Genomic DNA, 23,779 nt, shown 5'->3' on the forward strand with positions numbered 1-23,779 from the left:
CCATGTTCAGGCTCCCCTGGCATTACCCAAACCCCACTCAGCTGTTGCTGAGCCCTGTGAGTTCCCTGTCAGGGTCCCTACAGCACCTCCATTTCTGCCCCAGGCCTTGGGTGACGGGCTGGGTCACAGAGACCCCCTGAAGACTGTCACCTGATGTGCTGAAACGACCTCTGAGCCCGTTTTCCCTGCCAGCTTGGGACTTCAGAACCCTGCCTTGTTGAGCCAGACATGCCAGCTGACTGCAAGACAGACCCAGATCTGAACCACGTCCCCCAAAGCTGCGGGCTTTAACTGAAAACGACTTAGCAGGTACTCCTGTCTCCAGTATCCAGATACCCAATTCAAGCCTAAACCCCGAATAAATCTGTTTTACTCTGTATAAAGCTTATACAGGGCAAACTCATAAGTTGTCTGCCCTCTATAACACTGATAGAGAGGTATGCACAGCTGTTTGCTCCCCCAGGTATTAATTATTTACTCTGGGTTAATTAATAAACAAAAATGATTTTATTAAGCATAAAAAGTAGGATTTAAGTGGTTCCAAGTAATAACAAACAGAACAAAGTAAGTTACCAAGCAAAATAAAACAAAACACACAAGTCTAAGCCTAATACATTAAGAAACTGGGCCCAATCCTTTCCCCTGGTGCAGTCCTTGTTAGTGTCAGCTCAGGTGGTAACTAGGGGATTTCTCATGACTGGACTCTCCTTTGTTCTGTTCCACCCCCTTATATAGCTTTGGCACAAGGCGGGAATCCTTTGTCTCTCTGGGTCCCCACCCCTCCTTCTAAATGGAAAAGCACCAGGCTTAAGATGGATTCCATGGTCACATGTCCTGTGAGACCCCAAGCCTTCATCCTTCCCAGCCTGACTCACAGGAAGGTTTGCAAGTAAACAGAGCCATCTACAGTCAATTGTTCTGGTTAATGGGAGCCATCAAGATTCCAAACCACCATTAACGGCCCACACTTTGCATAACTTCAGTAGGACCTCAGAGTTATATTTCATATTTCTAGTTTCAGATACAAGAATGATACATTTATACAAATAGGATGACAACACTCAGTAGATTATAAGCTTTGTAATAATACCTTACAAGAGACTTTTTGCATGAAGCATAATCCAGTTCCATTATATTCACACTCATTAGCATATTTTCATCAAATCATATGGAGTGCAACTTCACATCCTCCAGGCTCTCAGCCCCACATTCGGCCCCGGGGGAGGCTCCAAGCCGCTGTCCCGATGCCGGATCCAGTGGCTGTGCTCTGAGCTCCGGCTGTCTCCTTATGGCTTGTACCCCAGGGGTTCAAGCCCCCTGGGGGCCATGGTCCCCTCCATCTTCTCTGGGTCCAGGGGCCCCTTCCATCCTCTTTGGGTCCTGCCCCCCTGTGTCCAGGGGTCCCCCCCACACCCGGTCTGGGCCCATCCCCTTGATTTGGGGCTTCATCCCTGCAGAGTCTCCCCTCCCTGGACGTCAATTCTCCAGCTGGCCCAGCGGCGGCGAGGTGACATGGGGCCCCGAGAGCAGCATCTGGAGCAATGTTCCCTCTAATTTTTTACATACATGTGTGGAATCAATTTTGTTATGGGCAGCAATATGGAGGTGACGTGTGGTGGGGGTGGGGCCCAGGGGTTCGTAGTGTGGGAGGGGGCTCAGGGCTGGGGCAGAGGGTTGGGGGGTGCAAGGCTCTGGCTGGGGGTGCAAGCTCTGGGAGGAACTCCAAATCCCCCTGGAGACCCCTCTCCCCTGGGAATGGGGGCAGCTCCCAGAGAACCTGCCCCACTGAACCCCAGCCCCATGAGACCCCCCCAACATTTCCCTGGGGTGGGGGGTGACAGACAGGGACCCCGACCTTCTCCCCTGTCTCTAACTGTGACCCCAAGCCCCACCTGTCACCTCTTCCCCAGCCCCCGGAGACACTAACCCGCCCAACTGCTGTGGGCACCTTTCTGGGAGCTCCCTCCTGACCCCCCCCCATGTCGCCTCGGGCTGCAGGGCGCCCCCCAGAGCTGAGCGTAGCACCTAGCACTGCCCCCCACCTCTACAGAGGTGCCCCCCCAGCTCCTGCCTGCCACGCCCTGCTCATACCCCCAGGGACACTGGCTTTTTGGCCCAGTCCTATTCTGAGCCCCCCCAAAGCCCCCATCACCTGCTCCCCAGCTCCCAGCCCCTCTCCAAGCACCCCCTTTGGCCCCCCGTCAGCTGCCCCCAGAGCCCCCTGCCCCTCTCTGAGGGTCTTCCCCCGGGAAGTTCAGGAACAGCCTCCTCAAGCGAGCCGAGGGGCAGAGAATCCTTCCCAGGGACTGGCTGGGGGGGGTTCTTGCCTCCATGCTCGGGGCTCACAGACCCCCCACATGTGGGGTGAGGAAGAGATTTCCCCCAGCATCAGATTGGCAGGGACTCTGGGGTTCATCCCCCTCAGCAGCCGGGGCACTTGCTGTTTTGAACAGGAGTAACTAGGGGGGCTCTGGGACCTGACGTCTGTAAGTCGGGGTTTGGGGGCGTCGGTGACTCAGCCCCAGGGGCTGGAGCTGTCACAGGGGGGTGGGGGGCTGGGGCCAGATGAGATGATCAGGATGATTCCTTCTGGCCTGAAAGTCTCTGAGTTTATTCTCCCTGGCCCCATTCCCTTCTGAGTGGCTCCTGCAACCTCCCGTGGCTCCCCCAGCCCCTCTCCGAGCCCCCAGGACACCCTGCTGCTGCCCCCGGTACCTGGTGCGGGTGCCCGTCCCGGCAGGGGCTACAGTAAATGGCTCATAGAGGCGCCAAGATCTTGGTGCCCCCCAGGTCAGCCTGGAGCTGCTGGATGCGCTGCAGGGCCTCGGCCATGGTCTGTTGGGTGTATCCCACGCTCTGCCTGCGGGGGGCGCCGAGGGGTCAGGGACCGGGACAGCAGAAGCGAGGGACATCCCGACCCCAGCCAGCCCTGCCCCCAACCCAGGGACACCTCCCTGCGCTGCCCCTCTGACTCACAGGTAGAAGGACTTGAACTGAGACCCAAAGCTGTAGATGTTGAAATAACAGCCCAGAGACAAACTCTTCAACAGCAGGATCAGGGTCTTCTGGGGCTGGACAGGTGGACAGAATCACCAGGCAGCCTGCCCCTCCCTCCCCCCCGGCTCTGCCCCATGGGCCCAGCCAGCCTGTTCTGCTCCCCCCTGCCGGCTTTGCACCACGGGCCCATCCAGCCTAGGCTGCTCCCCCCCACTGCTCTGCACCCTGCTTCCCCCTGCTTCCCCCAGCTCTGCCCTACGGGCCCAGCCAGTCTGGACTGCTCAATCCCCAGCCATCTGTTAACCCATAAACAAATCTAGTCTTCTCCCGTGAACCATTGTTGTTTCCCTACAAGAAGCCCCTCTCCACACTCAACTGTGTTCTGATGCATGGATCCAAACTCTGCATCAGTCCCACTGGGATTTCATCTTCTCCTGGCTGATCGTGCTGGGGGCTCTGCCTGTCTCCAGCACTCAGGACCCTGAGTTACCACCATCACCTGGGAACCCCGAGCAGTTCAAGCTTCATGGAGCGGTGAGATCCCTCCCTCTCTCTCAGGTGTAACTTTCTAACCCTGATTTGTTTGATCAGGTCTAGTTTTCTATATATGACTTTTGTAACCTTTAATAATGTAACTGTTAAGTTGGTTTAGGCTCCTTGTGCAGTTATCACTATTATTCAATAAATAACTTTTATGGTTAAGCTGGTTGCTTCCCTCTCTGAACTTTACTCTTTTGTGTTTTTAGCTTCCCCATTTACTCTACAGCAACGCTCCTTGTACCTAAGCTAAAGATCCCTGCAGCGCCCCAAAATACTGTGGGGTTTGCTCATCAAGTGGGTTACTACCAGTACAAGTGTGACGTGAAAGTGGGGATAGGGACATGCTGAACCTGTGACATAGGAGGGTGGCAGCCTGGAAGTGCTGCTTGACCTGGTCCACTCAGACTTGCTCTGTTAATGTGTGTGTGTTCGTTCATCCGGTTCTGGGGCTGGAGGACCCCAGCCCTGGGAACCTAGGTTCTGCAGGGGACTTGCAGAAGGGAGAAGTAGAGCTCCATATGAAAACACAAGTGACACAAGCAGACCTTTGATAGAATTACAGAACCCCCCCCACCTGAAATGTAACCCTAATAAATGAGCGTACCCCAAAGTAACAGGCAAATCTGGTAACACTGGGATTTAGGCACCTCGCTGCTCAGGCACCGAAGCCGGAACACCGTCCTGGAGTTCGGCACCATGCCAGGAAAGCCAGGGGGGGAGGGGGTAGATCCGTATGATTCCTCGTCCACCTGGCTGTGGGAGACCTCTCTCCCCATCCAGCAGGGTGGGAACCTGAACCGGGGCGACTGCTCTAAGCCCTGGGGTAAAAGCCGTAAGGAGCCAGCTGGAGCTCAGAGCACAGGCACTGGATCTGGCCTTGTGACAGCTGCTTGGAGCCTCTCCTGGGGCTGAGAGCCTGGACACCCGCCGGAGGTGCAGGGCCTGGGGTCATGGGCAGGGCTGTAGGGACCCAGGCAGCGAACAGTGTGGATTCTATGCTTGCTCCCCCTTTCGCATTCTCCACCAAAATGTTGTACTTAAAGTACTGCACGGGATCTTTTCAGGGGGAATAAGACAAAACGCCACATTTATTAGTAATACATGTATTCATTAACACTGTATTATATGCACATAATATATTACACTTACACTCACACACACACACAAACACACTCCGTCTTGTTGTTACCAATTAGTTGCTCCCCTTAACTTCACTGGCCAGGTGAGTTAGATGGGGGAGGGGGTGGAGCCGGGCTTCTGCCGATCCGGATCGATGCTCCCATGTTGACAAGACGAGACCCGGGGTCCTCTGCAAGACACCTCACTTTTATAGCAGCTTTCCTCTTATGCAAATCTATACCAGATTCAAACTTTGTGTCTGTGTCCATTGGTCCTTTGTGCTGCTTTCTTTTGAGTGTTGTCCCAATGCTGCAAAGAGGGTGTTTCCAAAAGAAGGTGCTTGCTTCTAACCCCCGAGGCCGTCGGTATGTCTGCTTGTCTTTAATGAGCCCACTTGACACCTTTTATTGTCCTTGGGTCTGGCTCCCAGCCCCTCTCCAACAGTTGAGGCTGTCTGGAGGTGCTGCCTTCCATGCCTTGCTCATCCACACCTCATTCATTCAACAGGGCAATTGATTAAGAGTGGGGGGGGGGAGCTCTTGTTCTACTGCTAGCAAACAGAAATTTTTCTTCTATCTTATTCTATCCTTAGGGGCTATAATATTATACCAAGGGCAATGCAAAGTTTCTAAATGAGGCTTTGATACAAAGTTCCATGAAAACAGAGGTCACACGTGGGTAGACCCACCACAAGGTTATATGAAGAGGCACAATGTAAAGTCATATGAAAATTATCAGAGATTTATCTACAACAGTCAGGTGCAGCAGGAGCTCGCAGGGCTCAGCAGCAGCTGAGCAGGGTTGGGAAACACCGTGGAAGCCCGAACGTTGGACGGCAGAGCCAGAAGTGGGAGTTGGGCACCTCTGTTAGAATTGTAAGATCCTGTGCCGGCTGCGGGCAGAGTTAAGGGCATTTGGGGACCATGCTCTGCGTTTCCTGGCTGAATGGGTTTGTATTTCTTTTCAGGGTCACGGAGACAGGGAGTCTCTGGGGTCTGCAACACGTGCTGTGGGGATCCCAGCACCAGCCATGGGATATTTCTTACCTCACAGGGACAGGCACCTCACCTTGAACTTCACCTTCACGGAGCTTTCTGCCTGGCGACCTACAAAAAGTCTGGATTCCGTCTGCCCCCAACCAGCTCCTAGCCTCGGAGGTGGGGGTTTGGCCCACCCCTAGGCCTGGGCTGGGCGCCAACTCCCCTGGGTTTATCGCTGTTACATATCAGGATAACAACCCGCGTCTCTCTAGACTGTCCGGGGGAGCTGGGCACCCGGCTGCCATCTGGGCCTGGAAAATCTCCCCCCGTCTTTTCTCTCTAGAATTCTTCCTTCCAATTTCAATGCCCTGGGCTGGCAGCAGCAGGGCCTGGCACCGCAGCCGCTGGGGCTCCGCACAAGACATTCGGCTGCCAGAGTCCACACGACTGTCGGCGTCAGCTCACAGATGGGAGCAGCCTTGGGGGGGGAGGGGGGCTGCGTGAGAAGGGGGGGGGGGGAGAGCGTTTGCTGCTTCCCTGTCCCATTACAACGCCGCTGGTTCCTCGCTCCAGGCAGGGCAGGAGGTTCCCGAGCTGCTGGGGGGCTGGACACCCGGTTCCCAGGTATCTGAATGGGAATCACGTGTCCCAACAGCGTCCGAGAAGGGAAAGTTTTTCTGGGCTTGGCAGCTCATTCTCCTGGTGGAGCAGAGACCAGTGAGGGGGTGTCAGGGACCCACACAGACCCAGAGCTAAAACGTCCTGCTAAACCCCGCCCTGGGTCCATGCCCCGTGTCTGCCCCCTGCACCCCATGTGCTCCCCGCTCTCCGGGGCTCCTCCCGGCCCCAGCCAGCCGCCCCAGTGTCTGGGTCCAGCCGCCCCACCAGAAAGCCGGAGCTGGGAGCTAATCCACCTGTTCAGGGTAGGCGGTCCCTAACCCTGCTGGGAACCCAGTGCCCTGGGCAGCTGAGGGAAGCGTGGTGCCCCGGGACCCCAGACAAAGCCAGGCAGACAAACCTGTGGAACTGCTTTATTCCAGCGAGGGGCTGGCAGAGACAGTCTCCGCCCGCAGCACCAAGGGCCTGTCTGCACAACGACCTTCCTCCGCTGTAAGTTACAGGGTCAATTTAAACTGTTTTCGTTAAACTTACACAAACCAACTGGCTGCTCTTAATTTAGGATCCCTGCGGGGGGGCTCAGCGGGGCTGGAAGCCCAGGATAGCTTGGAGGGGAGGTATGGGTATCAGGGGGCCTCAGCTGGGTTGGAGGCCCAGGGTAGCTTGCGAGGGGGGGGGTACAGGGATCTGGGGGGTTCAGAGCTTGAAGACAGCAGGGCCAACGCTGCAGCCCAGCAGGGTGTTGGCAGCTTCCAGGCATTCGCTGAGCCGGGGCCCTGCAACGAGAAGAGGGTCGGGGGAGACATCAGCCCTGGGGAACTGGGGGGTGGGAGGGAGGGGGAAGAAGACACCAGCCGAGGGACTGGGGGACAAAGGGCAGAGAGCTCACAGCCTAGGGGACTGATGTTGGGAAGCAGGGGGCTTGGAGCCTGTCTGTCCTGGGACTGGAGACCTCTGGGGATCTGGCTGGGGCGCCAGAGGCTGTTAGGAAGCCGGGGGGCAGGGGGCCCTGGGACCCATGGGGCGCAGGATCTCAGGGCTGTGGTTGGCTGGACTGTGGATTCCTATGGGGTAGGGTTGGTACTGTGGGTTTTTGGGATCTCGGGGGGGGGGGGAGGGGGGAGGGGCCTGAGCTATGGGGCAGGGGTTCTATGGTCAACGACCTGGGCACTGTCCCCAACCCCCCACTCCCCTCTCATCTGCTTGGCCCCGTACCCAGCCCACAGCCTTGGCCTCCAGCAGCTCCCACTCGTCACGCTGCCCCGCGGCCCAGCCGTGCAGCCAGACCACGGCCAGCACTGTGGCCCAGACGCCGGGGGCCACGTCCTGTGCGGGGAAGAGAGAGACAGCCTGAGATAACGCCCAGCCCCTGTCCTCCTGAGCGCTGCCCCCATCCCCCTGCCCCTGGAACCCCCCGGCACCCCTCCCAGCATTGCCCGCATCCCCCTGCCCTAGGGACCCTTCTGCCCCCCCAATGCTATCCCCATTCCCCTGCTCTGGGGACCCCCCAATTCAGCGCTCCCACCCCTTCCCCAGACTCAGAGGGTTCCCAGCCCCCGCACTCTAGCATTGTGGACCCCCTACCCAGATGCCCGGTCGGATGCCTGGGGGTAGGGAGACAGCCTCAGAGAGGACCCAGCCTGGGCCTCCCCATGTCCCCCCACAGCCCTGGGCCCCCTAGATCCAATGCTCCGATCCCCTTCAAGGGGGTTCCTAGCTCCCCGTTGTGGGCCTGTCTCCCCCACTGGGCTCCAGATTTAGGAGTCATTTGATCCAGTTGCTCTCAGACCCCGACCCTTCAGACTGGGTCATGCCCAGTCTCATCTAGGAGCAGAGAACAGGCCCAACTCATGGCACCTTCCCCCACACCCCCGTCTCTCCCCCCTCCTCCATCCCCTGCACTCACCTTACTGGGCATCCTCCCCCTGGCGTCGGTCTCGCTCACCCCCAGCGCAGCGGCCAGGCGGGGGTCCAGGTCCCAAAAGCCGTCGGCATTCTGCAAAGACACCAGCCTCAGCAGGGGAGACTCCTCCGGTGCCCGCTCTAGGGAGAGACGTGGGGAGATGGCTCTTGCACAGGGTTATAGGTACAGAACAGCAACATGGCCTGTCCAGGCTAGGGGACAGCCAACAACCTTAACTGTGACCCTTCGTGAATCCTTAACTCTGCCCCTCCATGGGCATCCTGAATGCTGCCCCATCCATGGGCATCCTTTATCTGCTCCTCTGCACCCTTAACCTCTCCGTGGGCACCCTTAACTCTGCCCCTTTCTGCACCCATGGGATGACAAGTAATTTGCAGTTGGAGTTGGGAATCAAAGTCCCTTGGGCCCCATGAATGTCTCAGCCCCAGTCATTAATCTCACAACCCCAGGGTGTTTCTCAAACACAATCTGACCCCGGGACCATCCTGTACTACAACCTGTGATACAGACCTACGTTCAGGGAGACACAGAACCGTCTAAAGGCATAGGGGAGATGGGATGTTACACAGTCTATATGATATAACCATGCCTGGGCCAGGGTTATGAGGCAGAGTTAAGGTTAGCTGGGCTACAGCAGACTTGAAATTCAGGTTTTAAGATTAGCCTTAACTTTAAAAATTCTGCCTTTCGTGGGCTTCTTTGTTTAGAAACCAGACCGGCCAACCACGATCTGTGCCCCTGAACTCACCTGTACAAACATCTAAGCTTTGGCCCAGCTTCACAAGGTATTTTTGTCTGGGAATTTAGCTGCGTCTATTTCAGAGAAAACTGCTCAGCGACATTTCTGTTACTAAAAAGTGACTGATTACCCCCTCCGCTGCCCAGTTGCCCCCCCCCAATTAGCTCATTGATACAAACTCACACCCCAAATTCCAGCTTCACAAAGTTTATTGCCTGGGAGTTTCCTTATTTTTTTCATTTTGTTGCAAGATCATTTGCGTCCCGACACTTAAAAAACTCAGCTGCGGATTGCCCCTCCCCCAGCGTCACAGCAGTGTTTTGCCCAGGAAGTTCCTTCACTTTCTATGTAGCTGTTAAACACTTGCCCAGCTCCGGGACCGTCAGGGCACGTCTGTCTCTGACCCGATGAAGCGTCATCCTGGGGTTTGCCGCCTGCCCCGAGTCCTGACTGCCAGCCCCCGCCCCCCTCACCTTTCTGGGGTGCAGTCTCTGGCTGGGCGCCGTGTATGCAGGACTTCCTGCCCTTGCGTTGGGGGCTCCCCCGGCTGAGCTTTGGGATGGCGAGGGAGCCAGGGGAGGAGATAGCTGGTACTGGCCATGGGGAGCTCTAGGGGTTAGTGCCCCGGAGCGGTAAGGGGCGCGCAGTGGTTCTCACCTGACACAGCCGAGAAGTCCTCAAAGTCGCAGTCCGCGGCGAAGCCCATGGACACACAGGCGGTCTCTAGGAGCTCGTCCATGGGCACAGAGGCGGAACAGCACATGGCCATGTGCGGTGCGGCCCCGAAGCCTGGGGAGGAGACGGACTGACAGAGAGGGACAGACAGACACGCGGACAGAGATAAGCTAAGAGAGGGAAGGGAAATCCTCCCCCAGCACACAGAGCCAACACACCGTTGGGACCCCTCTCCCATGCCCCCCAGCTGGGACCCCTGACACCCAGCCCCATCCTCCTCTCCCCCAAGCTCCCTCAGAGTCAGGATCTCCCCCCAGCCCCTTCCCCCCAAGCTGGGACCCCCTTGATCTAGCCCCTCCCCTGCTGCTTTCCCCCAGCTTGGACCCCTCATCCAGCCCCAGAGGACACAAGGGTGGGTGCTGCACCACATGGATGAGGGCAGGATGCTGGGGGGGGGGCAGGGGCCCCCGCTAGCCAGGCCTGCTCACAACAGCGATGCGCCCGCCCCTCTGGTCCCTGCCTGTGGGGGTCGGCTTCTCTGCCTGGGTTCGACTGTCTGATTCTCAGTCTCTGCCCCCGTCTGTTTGGGTCTCCGATTCTGGGTCCATCTGTCTGTCCGTCCATCCCACAGGCCCCACTCTCCCGGCTGGGATGGGCCAGGCACTGAGGGCTGCTCCCCATCCCACCCGGCCAGCGCCCGCCACTCTCCCCCTTCCCTGGGGACGGGGGCACTGGGGTCGCCCTGGGGGGGGCACGGAGGGGGCAGCTCAGCCCCACGGGAGCTGGGGCAGGGAGAAGAGAAAAGGGATGTTAGCCCATAACCCATGCTTCTGAGTCCCTCCTCTCACACTGGGATCCCCCTGTTCTGGGATCCTTCCCATAATTCCCTCCCCCTTCCCTCACCCCGAAGCCAGGTTCCTCCCACAGTGCCAGGTAGGTTCCCCCTCCCACCTGAGCCCCTCCCATGCTGATCCCCCCCCAGTGCCGGGATCCCCGACCCCTCCGGGGTTACCTCTCAGCAGGATGTCCCGTCTCACCAGCGGCCCCTGCACCGGCTGCCCCCGCTCCGTGTCCACCCCCACGTAGGCCGTGAGGGAGCAGACGACCCCCAAGCTCAGGCTGGTCTCCAGCACCCAGCACCGGTCCCCCTCCGACCTGGTGTCCACGGCCCCCTCCAGCTCCAGCAGCAGTGACTTGGCTGCCAGCCGGTGAATGGGCAGCCTGTGCTGGGGACAGAGAGTCATGGGGTGAGCCCCGGATGCCTGGGTTCCTGCCACCATGGGGAGGGGAGCAGGGGCTAGTGGGATAGTGTATGGGGGGGATTGGGAGCCAGGACTCCTGGGTTCTATCTCTGGCTATAGGAGGGGAGTGGGGTCTAGTGGTCACAGCAGGGAGGCTGGGAGCCAGGACTCCTGCTTCCTTCTGTAACCTGGGGCAGGTCCCCTCCAATCTCTATTATGCTGGGGGTGGGGATGTGGGGGGCAGGACCCAGCGGCTTGGGGAGGATGGGGACCAGGGAGTATTGCTGTCACCTGTCTGCATCCTGTGGCTGCAGGGGGAACTGCAGCATCTCCTTGTAGGTCTGGTCATGGATGCGGTACTGCAGGGTGACGCCCCCCATGGCAGTGTCTGGGGGCTGCAGGCAGAGAAAGGGGGTCAGAAGGGCAGCGTGAGGGGGGAGAAAATCAATGGGGCTGGGTAGCACAGAGCCCCCAGCTCAATGGCCATCGTTAGGGGGTCAGAGTTATCACCCAAGAGGGGGTGGGAGGTTCCCGGCTCAGTCACTGACCCCGAGCCCTGGGGGTGTCCGGGGGGGGGGGGGGTTGCTCTCTCACCTGGGGCTGCCTGCGGAGCTGGGCGTAGATGAGGCACCGCTGCCCAGGCAAGATCACCTCAGGGCCCCGGCCCAGCAGCGCCGCCTCCATCCCAGGGGGCAGATCCCAGCTCAGCGAGATCCCAGTCACGGCCGGCTGCAGGGCCCGCTTCAGAGACTGCAGCGCCTGGGGAAGGGACCGACACACCCAGGATGGGTCCAGGACACCAGGGTCCTATCCCCGGCCTGGGGGTGGGTGTGGGGACTGGTGGAGGGCTGGGAGCCAGGACTCCTGGGTTCTCTCCCAGCTCTGGGACGGGAGTGGGTGTCTGCAGGGTTAGGGCAGGAGGGGGAGGGGGAAGCCGGGACTCCTGGGTTCTCACCTTGGGCTGCATGCGGTCCTGGCCTGTGATGAACTCGGCGCTGCCCCCTGCTGCCCGGGCGATGCCTTTGACCAGAGCCGTGGAGGCCCTTTCCCCGATTCCAAAGGAGAAGCACCTGCAGGGTGGGCAGAGTCCGGGCGGGGGGGGGGGGGGGGAGGAGTTCAGAGACAGGAGTGGGAGGGGCAGAGATGGGGGGGCCATTCAGTGCTGGGGGGCAGTTGGAGAGGGGCTAGTAGGGCTGCGGGGAAGGGTGAGGTGAAGGGATGGGCAGATGCTGGGGTTGGGGTCTTTCTGTTGGCAGGGTTGGGGGGAGATGATAGGGGCAGAGGTTCTCCATGCTGGCAGGGCTGGAGGGAGAGAGTTTGGGGTTGCTGGGGGGTCTCCAGGTGGGCAGGGCAGGGTCAGCTTTGGGGAGATAATGGGAGGCAGGGATGGGAGGTGCTGGGGGTCCCCAGGCTGGGGGGAGAGAGTTTGGGGTTGCTGAAGGTGCCCATGCCAGCAGGGCTGGGAGGACAGTGTTTGGGGTTGCTGGGGGGTCTCCAGGCCGGCAGGGCTGGTGGTAGGGTCGAGGAGTGCTGTGGGGCAACAGTCCCCAGGTCGGCAGGGCTGGGGGTAGGGTTGAGGGGTGCTGTGGGGCAGAGGGTCCCCAGCGGTAGGGGTGGTGGCAGGGTTGAGGGGTGCTGTGGGGCAGACGGTCCCCAGGCCGGCAGGGCTGGGGGACAGGCATGATGCTGTGTGACAGGTTACTATTGATTAGCAGTGGGGCAATTCGCCGGTATTCATATCACAGACCTGCTGCAGAGCTGCTGTGCGCTCGGGCCGGTACACGTGATAGCAGGGTTGGGGGGGGCGATAGGTGGCAGGGTGGGAAGTCGCTGGGAGGCAGGGCTGGGGGGCAGGGTGGGAGGGATGCTGGAGGGCAGGTTCCCCTGTTACCTGTGGGCCCGCCAGTGACGCTGCACCTCAGCGATGACGTCCTGGGTGTTCCCCACCTCCCCGTCCGTGAACACAAACAGCTGGCGGGGTAGAGATGCTGTCAGAGTCGGGGACCCCCTCCCACTGGGAATGGAGGCAGCCCCCAGAGAATCTTCCCCACTGACCCCCCTCCCAGAGACCCTCAGCCCCATAAAAACCCCCAACCCCCGTCCCTCCCTTCCCAGACATCTCCCCTGGGGGGCTGACAGTGACCCCTTATTCTAACTGTGACCCCCAACTCTCACCTGTTCCCTGGCCCCTGGAGACATTAACCCACCCGACTGCTGTGGGCACCTTTCCGGGAGCTCCCTCGTGCCCCCCACAACATGCTCTACCTGCCCCCCGGCTGCAAGGCACCCCCAGAGCTGGGCTCAGCACCCAGCGCTTCCCCCCAGCTCTATATAGAGGTACCCCCACAGCTCCTGCCTACCATGGCCTGCCACCACCCCCAGGGGCACTGGCCCCCCGTCGGCCCCAGTCCTATTCTAAGCCTCCCCCCCAACCCCCCATCAGCTACCCCCCCAGCCCCTCGGCAAGCGACCCCCATCAGCTACCCCCAGCCCCCCACCGAGCCCCCGGGGATGCCCTGCAGCTGCCTCTGATACCTGGCGTGGGTGCCCGTCTCGGCAGGGGCTGCGGTAAATGGATCGTAGCGGTGCCAAGATCTCGGTGCCCCCCAGGTCGGCCTGGAGCTGCCTGACGCGCTGCAGGGACTTGGCCATGGTCTGTTGGGTGTATCCCACGCTCTGCCTGCGGGGGGCGCTGAGGGGTCAGGGGCCGGCTGAACCAGGGACATCCCGACTGCAGCCAGCCCTGCCCCCAACTCACAGACACCCCGACCCCAGCCACCCCCACCACCTGCCAGCCCTGCCCCCGACCCCAGCCAGCCCTGCCCCCAACCCAGCCAGCAGCACGCCCTCCCACCCCCACCGACTCACCGGCAGAAGGACTCGAACCGAGACCCAAAGCTGTAGATGTTGAAATAACAGCCCAGGAGCAAACTCTTCAACAGCAGGACCAGGGTCTCCTGGGGATGGACAGACAGATGGTGTCACCCCCACGGGCCCAACCAGCCTGGGCTGCTGCTCCATTCAGCTCTGCCCCCCCCAGGCCCAGCCAGCCTGAACTGCTCCCCTCCACAGACCCATCTAGTGTGGTCTCCTGCCTGGCCGTACCTTGGCACTGTCGATGCTCTGGGGGGAGTGGTCTCGGCCGTCCATGGGGCACCCCATGCTGCCGGAGCGGTCCAGTAGGAAGATGAACTCCCCGGCCAAGCTCTGGCCTGGTATAGCCTCGGGCAGGCTGGGCAGCAGGGTCACCATCATGGCCGGGTCACCCATCAGGGAGCCTGCAGGGAGAAGGGGCCAGCCCCAAATGGGGGGTGGGGGGGCATGGGGTTGAGCCCTGTGAGCCTGTGAGAGCCCCCAGGTCCCCCCTCCTGCCCCAGAGTCCCACCCATGTCGCTCCCCCTCCTGCCCTTCCCATCGATCCCCCACTGCCTCCAGCCCCCCAACTGCCCCAGAGCCCCACCCCTCTGTCCCTCCCCCCATATCATCCTCTCCCTAGATCCCCCACCACCCGCATCCTCTCAGTATCCCCCGGATGCCCCAGAGCCCCACCTCCATCCCTCCCCCCATACCTCTTTCCCCTAGATTCCACACTGTCCCCAATTACCAGCCCCCCAGCACCTGCCCTTCCATTTCCCATTCTCCCCCATATTCCCAAACCTGCAGTGCACCCCAGTGTCTACTGCTCCCAGGCACCCCACCCTCCCACCCCCAGCTCCGCTGAAACCCCCCGCTCTGGTCCCCTGAGCCCCCACACACACCTCATCCTCAGCTCCTTCAACACCCATCCATAATCATAAGAATGACCAGACTGGGTCAGACCAAAGGTCCATCTAGCCCAGTGTCCTGTCTGCCAACAGTGGCCAATGCCACGTGCTTCAGAGGGAATGAACAGAACAGGGTATCATCAAGTGATCCATCCCGTTGCCCATTCCCAGCTTCTGGCAAACAGAGGCTACAGACCCCACCCCTGCCCATCCTGGCTAGTAGCTGTTGATGGACCTATCATTCATGAACTTGTCTAGCTCTTCTTTGACCCGTTACAGTCTTGGCCTTCTCAACATCCTCTGGCAAGGAGTTCCAACGGTTGACTGTGTGTTGTGTGAAGAAATACTTCCTTGTGTTTGTTTTCAATCCGCTGCCTATTAGTTTCATTTGGTGACCTCTGGTTCTTGTGTTATGAGGAGTAAATAACACTTCCTTATTTATTTTCTCCACACCTGTCATGATATGATAGACCTCAATCATATCCCCCCTTAGTCGTCTCTTTTCCAAGCTGAAATGTCCCAGTCTTATTAATCTCTCCTCATATGGAAACCGTTCCATACCCCTAATCATTTTTGTCGCCCTTTTCTGAACCTTTTCCAATTCCAATATATATATTTTTGAGATGGGGCGACCACATCCACACACAGTATTCAATATGAGGGCGTACCATGGATTCATCTAGAGCAGCGTTTCTCAAACTGGGGTCCGCGGACCCCTGGGGGTCTGCGAGGGAACTCCATGGTGTCCGTGGGTCACACTGACCAACTCTTCCCTCTCCCTCAACTCCTCCACCCGGAAGCGGCTGCCAGCTCCCTGTGGCCCTAGGTGCTTGGGCAGCCAGTGAGGCTCCGCTCACTGTCCTCGCCAGGAAGGGGCAGGGGGTCCCAAAAAAATTTAAATCAAAATGGGGAACCTCAGGTTGCTAAAGTTTGAGAACTGCTGATCTCGAGGCAATACAATATTTTCTGTCTTATTATCTATCCCTTTCCTAATGATTCCTAATATTTGGTTTGCTTTTTGGATTGCCGCTGCACATTGAGTGGATGTTTTTCTCCTGGGGGAATTCTGCACCACTGAACATGCACAGAATTTATGTCCAGTGCCGATTTCTTTGCTTCCCTGCAAAAAAGTGACTTTCTGATGGGGAAGCAAAGGGAAGCCACAAGAGCGGTCATGTGACCCTCCCCAGGCATATGTTTCAGGTGCCCAGGGCAGCCGGCAGAGAGGTAAATCACTGTGGGGCAGGGGGCGGGACTGGGAAAGACCCAGCTATTGGCTCCTACCCTGTGCTGGGGTCAGCTGCTAGTCCCAGCTGGGCTGGGGAGGACGGGACTTCCTCTTCCCCAGCATGGCAATTGGGGTCGGGTCAGACCCAACCCCAGATTTCTCCCACAGCTGCAGGAAGCTCTGCAAACTCCTCCCTCACCCATCAATTCCTGCACCCATCGCTCTTCAGCTGAAGGGGGAGGAATCCCTGTACAGGGAACTGCTCCCCCATCCGTCCAACCCACATGCATCCAGACACCCTCATACCCAGACCCTCCTGCAGAGCCTCACCCCCCCGCACTCAGAACCTACCTGATGAGCCCCACTCCCGCTGCACCTGGACCACCCCAACGAGCCACCTGCACTCGGATCCCCACCCCACTGAGCCCCCCACACCCAGGCCCCCGAGCCGAGCTCTACCCCCCACACCCAGAGCCCTGCTGGGCCCCAACCACCTTCACCTGGACCCCCTGCAGAGTCCCATTACCTTTGCACCCAGAACCTCCCAACAAGCTCCTGTGCATCCAGATTCTCCCCCTGCAGATCCCCCACTGAGCTGCCCGCACCCAGACTACCCCACACAGAACCCTCTCAACCCACACCTGAATCCCCCCACACTAAGCCCCTCCACACTTGGATCCTGCCTTCCTGAGCCTGCCTGCCCCACCCCTGGTGTGCCTGGCATGGAGGGGCAGGGCCCTGGGGTGTTTCTGGGGCAGGCCCAGTCCTTGTGCTGTGTCAGGGTTGGGTGTAGCCTCACCGCTGAGTGTGTGTCCTGGGGGGAGGTGCACAGTGATCTCCCACCTCTGTGCAGCCAGGGCCTGTGCTCCCCAATGCCATGCTGGAGCCGCCATATTGATCTGACAAATAACATTTGCAGAAATTTAAAACGCTGTGCGTGGAATTTTTATATTTTTGAAGCAGAATTTTTAATGTTTTTCACTGTTTACCCCTTTTTCCAGACCATTTATGAATATGTTGAACAGCCCTCATCCCAGCACAGACCCCTGGGGGACACCACTATTTACCCCTCTCCATTTATTCCTACCCTTTGTTCCCTATCTTTTAACCAGCTACGAATGCATGTGAGGACCTTCCCTCTCATCTCATGACAGTTTACTTTGCTTAAGAGCCTTTGGTGAGGGACCTTGTCAAAGGCTTTGTGAAAGGCCAAGTACACTATATGTACTGGATCACCCTTGTCCACATGCTTGTTGACCCCCTCAAAACCATGTTGATTCTTCCCCAACAAATCATGTTCATCTATGTGTCTGACAATTCTGTTCTTTACTATCGTTTCAACCCGTTTGCCCGATACTGAAGTCAGGCTTACCGGCCTGTAATTGCCGGGCTCACCGCTGGAGCCCTTTTTAAAAATTGGTGTCACATTAGCTATTCTCCAGTCATTTGGTACACAAGCTGATTTAAATGATAGGTTACAGACCACAGTTAGTAGTTCTGCAATTTCACATTTCAGTTCCTTCAGAACTCTTGGGTGAATCCCATCTGGTCCTGGTGACTTATTGCTGTTTAGTTTATCAATTTGTTCCAAAACCTCCTCTAATGTCACCTCAATCTGGGACCATTCCTCAGATTTGTCATCTAATAAGAATGGCTCAGGTTTGGGAATCTCCCTCACATCCTCAGCTGTGAAGACCAATGCAAATTCATTTAGTTTCTCTACAATGCCCTTATCCTCCTTGAGTGCTCCTTTAGTATCTCGATCGTCCAGTGGCCCCACTGGTTGTTTAACAGGCTTCCTGCTTTTGATGAACTTAAAAACATTTTTGCTATTACTTTTTGAATCTTTGGCTAACTGTTCTTCACATTCTTTTTTGGCCTTTCTAATTATATTTTTACATTTCACTTGCCAGAATTTATGCTCCTTTCTATTTTCCTCATTAGGATTTAACTTCCACTTTTTAAAGGATGCCTTTTTGCTTCTCACTGCTTCTTTTACTTTGTTGTTTAGCCATGGTGGCATTTTTTTTTTGGTTCTCACTGTTTTTTAATTTGAGGTATACATATAAGTTGAGCCTCCCTTATGGTGTCTTTAAAAAGTTTCCGTGCAGCTTGCAGGGATTTCACTTTTGGTGCTGTACCTTTTCATTTCTGCTTAACTTCCTCATCTTTGTGTAGTTCCTCTTTCTGAAATTAAATGCTACCGTGGTGGGCTGCTATGGTGTTTTCCCAACCACAGGGATGTTAAATTTAATTATATTATGCTCACTATTACCAAGTGGCCCAGGTATTTTCACCTCTTGGACCAGATCCTGTGCTCCACTAAGGACTAATCAAGAATTGCCTCTTATCTTGTGGGTTCCAGGACTAGTCATTTAAGGTGTCAAGAAACTATCTCTGCATCCTGTCCTGAGGCGACATGTACCCAGTCAATATGGGGATAACTGAAATCCCCCATTATTATTACTGAATTTTTTATTTTAATAGCCTCTCTATCCACCTTGAGCATTTCACAGTCACTATCACCATCCTGGTCAGGTGGTCAGTAGTATATCCCTACTGCTATATTCTTATTATTCGAGCATGGAATTACTATCCATAGAGATTCTGTGGTACAGTTTGGTTCATTTAAGATTTTTACTTCATTTGATTCTATGTTTTCTTTCACATATAGTGCCACTCCCCGACCAGCACGACCTGTTCTGTCCGTCTGATATATTTTGTACCCTGCTATTTCTGTGTCCCATTGATTATCCTCATTCCACCAAGTTTCTGTGATGCCTTTTATATCAATACCCTCATTTAATACAAGGCACCCAAGTTCATCCATCTTATTATTTAGAATTCTAGCACTGGTATATAAGCACTTTAAAAACTTGTCACTTTTTAGCTGTCTGCCATTATGTGATGTAATTGAATGGGACTTTCTTTCATTTGACTCTCTCTCATCAGATCCTACCTGTATTTTATCATCTTCCATCCTCTCTTCCTTAGATCCTCTCTCTGTTCGAACCATGTGTTCCTCAGTACCTGTCAGCTTCCCCCCAGCCCTTAATTTAAAATCTGCTCTAGAACTTTTTTAACCCTGCCCCCAGATTCCCCCAGCACCTCTCTGAGCACGCACTGCCATCAGCCGTAGGACCTCCCATTCCCCTACCATCCCTCTCATTGTCCTAGTCCCCACGACCTCACTGCCCAGAACACCCCCCCCCATCCCCAGCCCATGGACCCCCCCATTCCCACCCCTCCGGCCAGGGGCAGCAGAGTGAAGGATCCCCCCCCCCCGGCTCTGCTCCGGGCAACCCGACCTCCAGCACCGCGCTGGGTTTGTGCGGCTCCGTGTAATACACCAGCAGCTCCACGTCTCGGTCCCATGGGGAGGCCTCAGCCAGTGACACCTGGTGGGGTGACAGACACAGACACTTCCCCATGGCTCCTGGAGAGCAGGGTCCCGCTGGCTCTCACGCCCAGCTCAGTGCCCATCATGCAGCCGGGGGAGGGAGCAACTCCAGGTTAGGAGGGAAGGGAGAGAGGGAAAAACACCCCAAAGGCAACACGAGGACTTGGCTCTTCTTGCAGAAAACACTGCAAAAATTCTGACTTTGTTTGGCTAAATCTTTCCAATTTGGGGGTGATATTTTCCCAGCCCCCCATTTTCTTTCATTCAAAATCAAGGAGAGGGAAACTCCCAGAAAGCAAAGGGAACCAGAACCCCTTGAATGTCCAGGATTTCACCCCCACAGGCTGGTCTCAGCCCCTTGAGATTTTCCCCAGAGAATTAAATTAATGGAGATATCCTATCTCCTAGAACTGGAAGGGACCTTGAAAGGTCATTGAGTCCAGCCCCCTGCCTTCACTAGCAGGACCAAGTACTGATTTTTGCCCCAGATCCCCAAGTGGCCCCCTCAAGGATTGAACTCACAACCCTGGGTTTAGCAGGCCAATGCTCAAACCACTGAGCTATCCCTCCCCCCCTCAAGGAGGATAAGGGCATTGTACATTTCACTTGCCAGAATTTATGCTCCTTTCTATTTTCCTCACTAGGATTTAACTTCCACTTTTTAAAGGATGCCTTTTTGCTTCTCACTGCTTCTTTTACTTTGTTGTTTAGCCATGGTGGCATTTTTTTTTTGGTTCTCACTGTTTTTTAATTTGAGGTATACATATAAGTTGAGCCTCCCTTATGGTGTCCCTGCTGCAGCAAGAACGAGCTGTGTCCCCCGGCAAGCGTGTCCCCGTACAGCTCTTGTGCCTGCCAGAGAGACAGGGTCCCCCTGCCCTACCCCTGCCCTACCCCTGGCCAGCACATTCTCATACAGGTGTGTGTGTTTTTTTTTTTTTTTTTTATTATAAATGGAGATATCCTATCTCCTAGAACTGGAAGGTCATAGAGTCCAGCCCCCTGCCTTCACTAGCAGGACCAAGTACTGATTTTGCCCCAGATCTCTAAGTGGGCCCCCTCAAGGATTGAACTCACCACCCTGGGTTTAGCAGGCCAATGCTCAAACCACTGAGCTATCCCCTACAAAAAATACATTCTGTCCAAGAAGTGCTGCAGTTCCACCTTCACCCACCAGAGGCTGCTGTGGCACTAGAGCAGCCAGGAGCCGGCTGCATTCTTAACAGCACCCTGCCCGCGGAGCCAGGTTAGGACAGAGTGGGGCTGCCGGGGGAGCGGGGGTCACAGACGGGGGTTCAGAAGGGCTGGTGGGCGGGGGAGAGTCTGGGCTGTGGGCTCAGGAGCTAGTGGGGTGACACTGTTGAGCCAAGTTCAGAGGGAGGGGAGCTGCAGGGCCACACGGGAACAGGGGAAGGGGGATGCAGGGACACACAGGGATGGGGGAGGAGGCTGCAGAGACCAATGCGGGGGTGTGTGGAGACAGGGGCAGATGTGCCTGACTGAATGGGAGAGGCTTGGGGTGAGCCTCTGCATTTGGGAGGCTCCCCAACTCCCTAACAATTCCTTCCCCTACTCGCCCCCCCAAAAAACCTGTTCCATACTTCTCCCACCCACACCCAACAATCCTTGAGGTTCACTCCAGACTCCTTCCCTCTCCCTCAGCTCCTCCGTTACCCCTGACTCCCCCAAGCCTTTGTGCTGCTTCTGAGAAGGGCAGGAAATCCGATTCTATATTGTAGTTTAAATGAATTCTTACACAAAATTCTGTATGAATAAGCCTAGAAAGGAATCTACTAGTGGAAAAATCTACCAGAATCTTTTTTTTTTTTTGGTCTATGTTGTTACAGATGTACTTGCTGACATTATTTTGAAATAAATTACCAAAATAATGGAAACTGGCGTGATTACACTGTGTTGTTTTGACAAAAAATATATGCAGAATTTTAAAATATTGTGCACAGAATTTTAATTTGTTTTGGTGCCTAATTCCCTTAGAAGTAACAGCTCCTGCACCTCCTGGAGAGACAGGGTGTGATGAACTGGGACTATTCTTAATGTGGTCTTTGAATGCTGAGTGGGGAGGTTGGCTAGGACAGTCTGCATTGGGGGATGGGAGACTGGCCTTGAGGGAAGATACCTGAGCATGCAATATGAGAACCCAGGAAGGGGTTAGAGGCCAGGTGACACCTTTGCCTGGGAAACCGAACAAAGCCTGTGGGAGGGGTCGCTGAAGGGAGAGTTTCAGGAGCTGGCTGATGGAATGGCTGGGAGGCAGACAGGGCTCTGACCTCCCAAGGGGGCTGTGGGGCCCTGGGATCCCAAGATGGACCTAACTGTGGGGGATCCTGTTGTCTGTGCCTGCAAGACCTGTCTTGGGCTGTGTTCCTGTCGTCTAAATAAACCTTCTGCTTTACTGGCTGGCTGAGAGTTATGGTGAATTGCAGGAAGCTGGGGGGGCAGGGCCTTGTGCCCCCCCACACTCCGTGACACAGGGTCAGCCTGAGATCTCCTTATCCCACAAGATCCCTTTGCCAGGGTATCCCCATACAGCTCCTGTGTGTGCTGGGAGAGACCAAGTCACCCCAAGATTCCCCATTCCCCCAACATCCCCCTGCCCCCCCTGGCGTGTGTGTCCCTGTACAGCTCTTGCACCTGCCAGGAGAGATGGGGTCACCCCAAGATTGCCCTGCCCCCGAGCCAGTTTGTACCCATACCCTGCCCCCTTGGTACCGTCTCTCCCCCCGGTACCTCTTTCTTCTCGTGGAGCTGGGCCTCGATGCAGGCGCCCCCCAGGCGGGCCTGGAAGGCATAGATGGCCGCCTCGGGGAACACGAATACGGCCTCCACAGGCCCCAGCTCCTCGTTCCTGTACAGCAGCTCACAGCCCACGTCTGCCACGAAGCCTCAGATCAGCACCGTCACCACGCCGCTGCGCAGGGGCACTGGGGGGAGAGGGAGATCAGCCACGGGCCCCTCTGACCCCCATGGGTGCCACGAAAGGGGGATGTCAGCCATGCCCCCCCCCATGGGCTCCAGGGGAAAGGGGGCATCAGTCATGGGACCCCCCCACCCTGACTCACCCGGCTTGTTGGAACTGTTCAGGAGGCCGCAGCTTGTCATCTTGGTCCGGGGTCGGAGATCTGTGGGGGGGGGAAAGGTGTGTGGTGAGATACAGGGTTCCCATGGAAACTGATGGGGACAGGGTCTGTCCTCCAGCAATGGCTCTGAGACCCCAGCCCCAACCCCCTGCTTAGCCAAGTCCTGTGGCAGGGAGTCCCGCAGGCTGTCGGGCCTAGCTCAGAGATCAGAGAGACGGCTCCTCTCGGGCTCCCCGTTCCTGCACACGGGGCCAGCTCCCAGCAAGTAGGGGCAGGCAGGGACCAGGGTACAGCTGGGAGCTGGATGGAGAAATGTGTGTGTGGAGGGGGGCAATGAGGGACAGATGGACAGGAGAGGGGTGGGGATGGACATTTGGATGGAGGGAATGGCTGGGAGCCGGGGGAGGGATGGAGAAATGTAGGGGAGCATCACAGGGCCCTGTACATCTGCTGGGGGAGGCGGGGAAACGCCCCCACTTGCCCTCAGCCGGGCCAGACAAACACAATCAGGGACTACCGACCCCCCCACACATGGCCCCAGCCCCCGGCAGGGACTGGGGTACGGCTGAGAGATGGAAATGTAGGGGGAATGGATGGACAGATGGAAGGAGGGGATGGAGAGAGGGAGGGAGGGAAGGAGGAAGATGTGTGGGTGGGGACGCACAGACAGAAAAGAGAGTTGGACAGGCGTGGAGGGGGTGAGGACGGACAGATGGACGGAAGGGGTGGGTTGGACAGTGCGGGGGGAGGTGGACAATGCGGGGGGGGGGGGCGTTAGGATGGACAGACGGATGGAAGGGGGGTTGGACAGTGGGGGGGGTGAGGATGGACAGATGGACGGAAAGGGGGGTTGCACTGTGTGGGGTGGGGGTTTGAGGATGGACAGAATGGGGCGGGCGCCTCTGACCCAGCAAGATGCTGAATTTCCGGCTCTGGCTCCGATCCGAACCCCCTTCCCCGGCCCCGCTCCCAGAGCCGCGCTGCCCCCTGCTGGGCAGAGCCGGATCTGCCTGTCCCGGGTCATAGACCCCTAGGGTTACCATATTTCAACAAGCAAAAAAGAGGACGGGAGGAGCCCCGCCCCTGCCCCTCCCACTTCCCGCCCCCCCAGAACCCCCAACCCTCCCCCCGTTCCTTGTCCCCTGACTGCCCCCTCCTGGGACCCCTGCCCCTAACTGCCCCCCGGGACTCCACTCCCTATCTAAGCCTCCTTGCCTCTTGTCCCCTGACTGCCCCAACCCTTATCCACACCCCCACCCCCAGACAGACCCCTGGGACTCCCACGCCCCATCCAACCACTCCCCACCCCCTGACAGCCCCCCCCAGAACTCCCAACCCATCTAAACCCCTCTGCTCCCTGTCCCCTGACTGCTCCGATCCCTCTCCACACTCCTGCCCCCTGACAGCTCCCCCCCAGAACTCCCAGCCCCCTACCCCCCGCTCCTTGTCCCCTGAC

At 57.3% G+C, this 23,779-nt stretch overlaps 1 protein-coding gene across 1 annotated transcript; it reads right to left on the bottom strand.

Moving 5' to 3' along the window:
* Positions 1–6,174: 6,174 nt before the first annotated feature.
* LOC128847090 (von Willebrand factor A domain-containing protein 5A-like) lies at positions 6,175–22,096 on the bottom strand. The gene is made up of 13 exons (XM_054046427.1): positions 21,974–22,096; positions 13,939–14,111; positions 13,702–13,790; positions 13,369–13,513; positions 12,725–12,804; positions 11,789–11,903; positions 11,428–11,592; positions 11,125–11,228; positions 10,605–10,813; positions 9,575–9,706; positions 8,161–8,297; positions 7,470–7,580; positions 6,175–7,030 (listed from the first exon to the last, which is right to left on the bottom strand). The coding sequence occupies exons 2-13, from the start codon at positions 14,101–14,103 to the stop codon at positions 6,881–6,883; spliced, it is 1,602 nt and encodes a 533-aa protein (XP_053902402.1). The 5' UTR covers positions 14,104–14,111; positions 21,974–22,096; the 3' UTR covers positions 6,175–6,880.
* Positions 22,097–23,779: the final 1,683 nt, after the last annotated feature.

The sequence above is a fragment of the Malaclemys terrapin genome, chromosome 12, assembly GCF_027887155.1.
Source record: "Malaclemys terrapin pileata isolate rMalTer1 chromosome 12, rMalTer1.hap1, whole genome shotgun sequence".
Classification (NCBI taxonomy): Eukaryota; Metazoa; Chordata; order Testudines; family Emydidae; genus Malaclemys; species Malaclemys terrapin.

Coding starts and splice junctions, on each gene's coding strand:
- LOC128847090 (XM_054046427.1), bottom strand. CDS start 14,103: ATGGGTGACCCGGCCATGATGGTGACCCTGCTGCCCAGCCTGCCCGAG. Junction 11,904..12,724: donor CGTCACTGGCGGGCCCACAG/GTAACAGGGGAA, acceptor CCCACCCTGCAG/GTGCTTCTCCTTTGGAATCG. Junction 11,229..11,427: donor AGCTCCGCAGGCAGCCCCAG/GTGAGAGAGCAA, acceptor CTCTGCCTGCAG/CCCCCAGACACTGCCATGGG.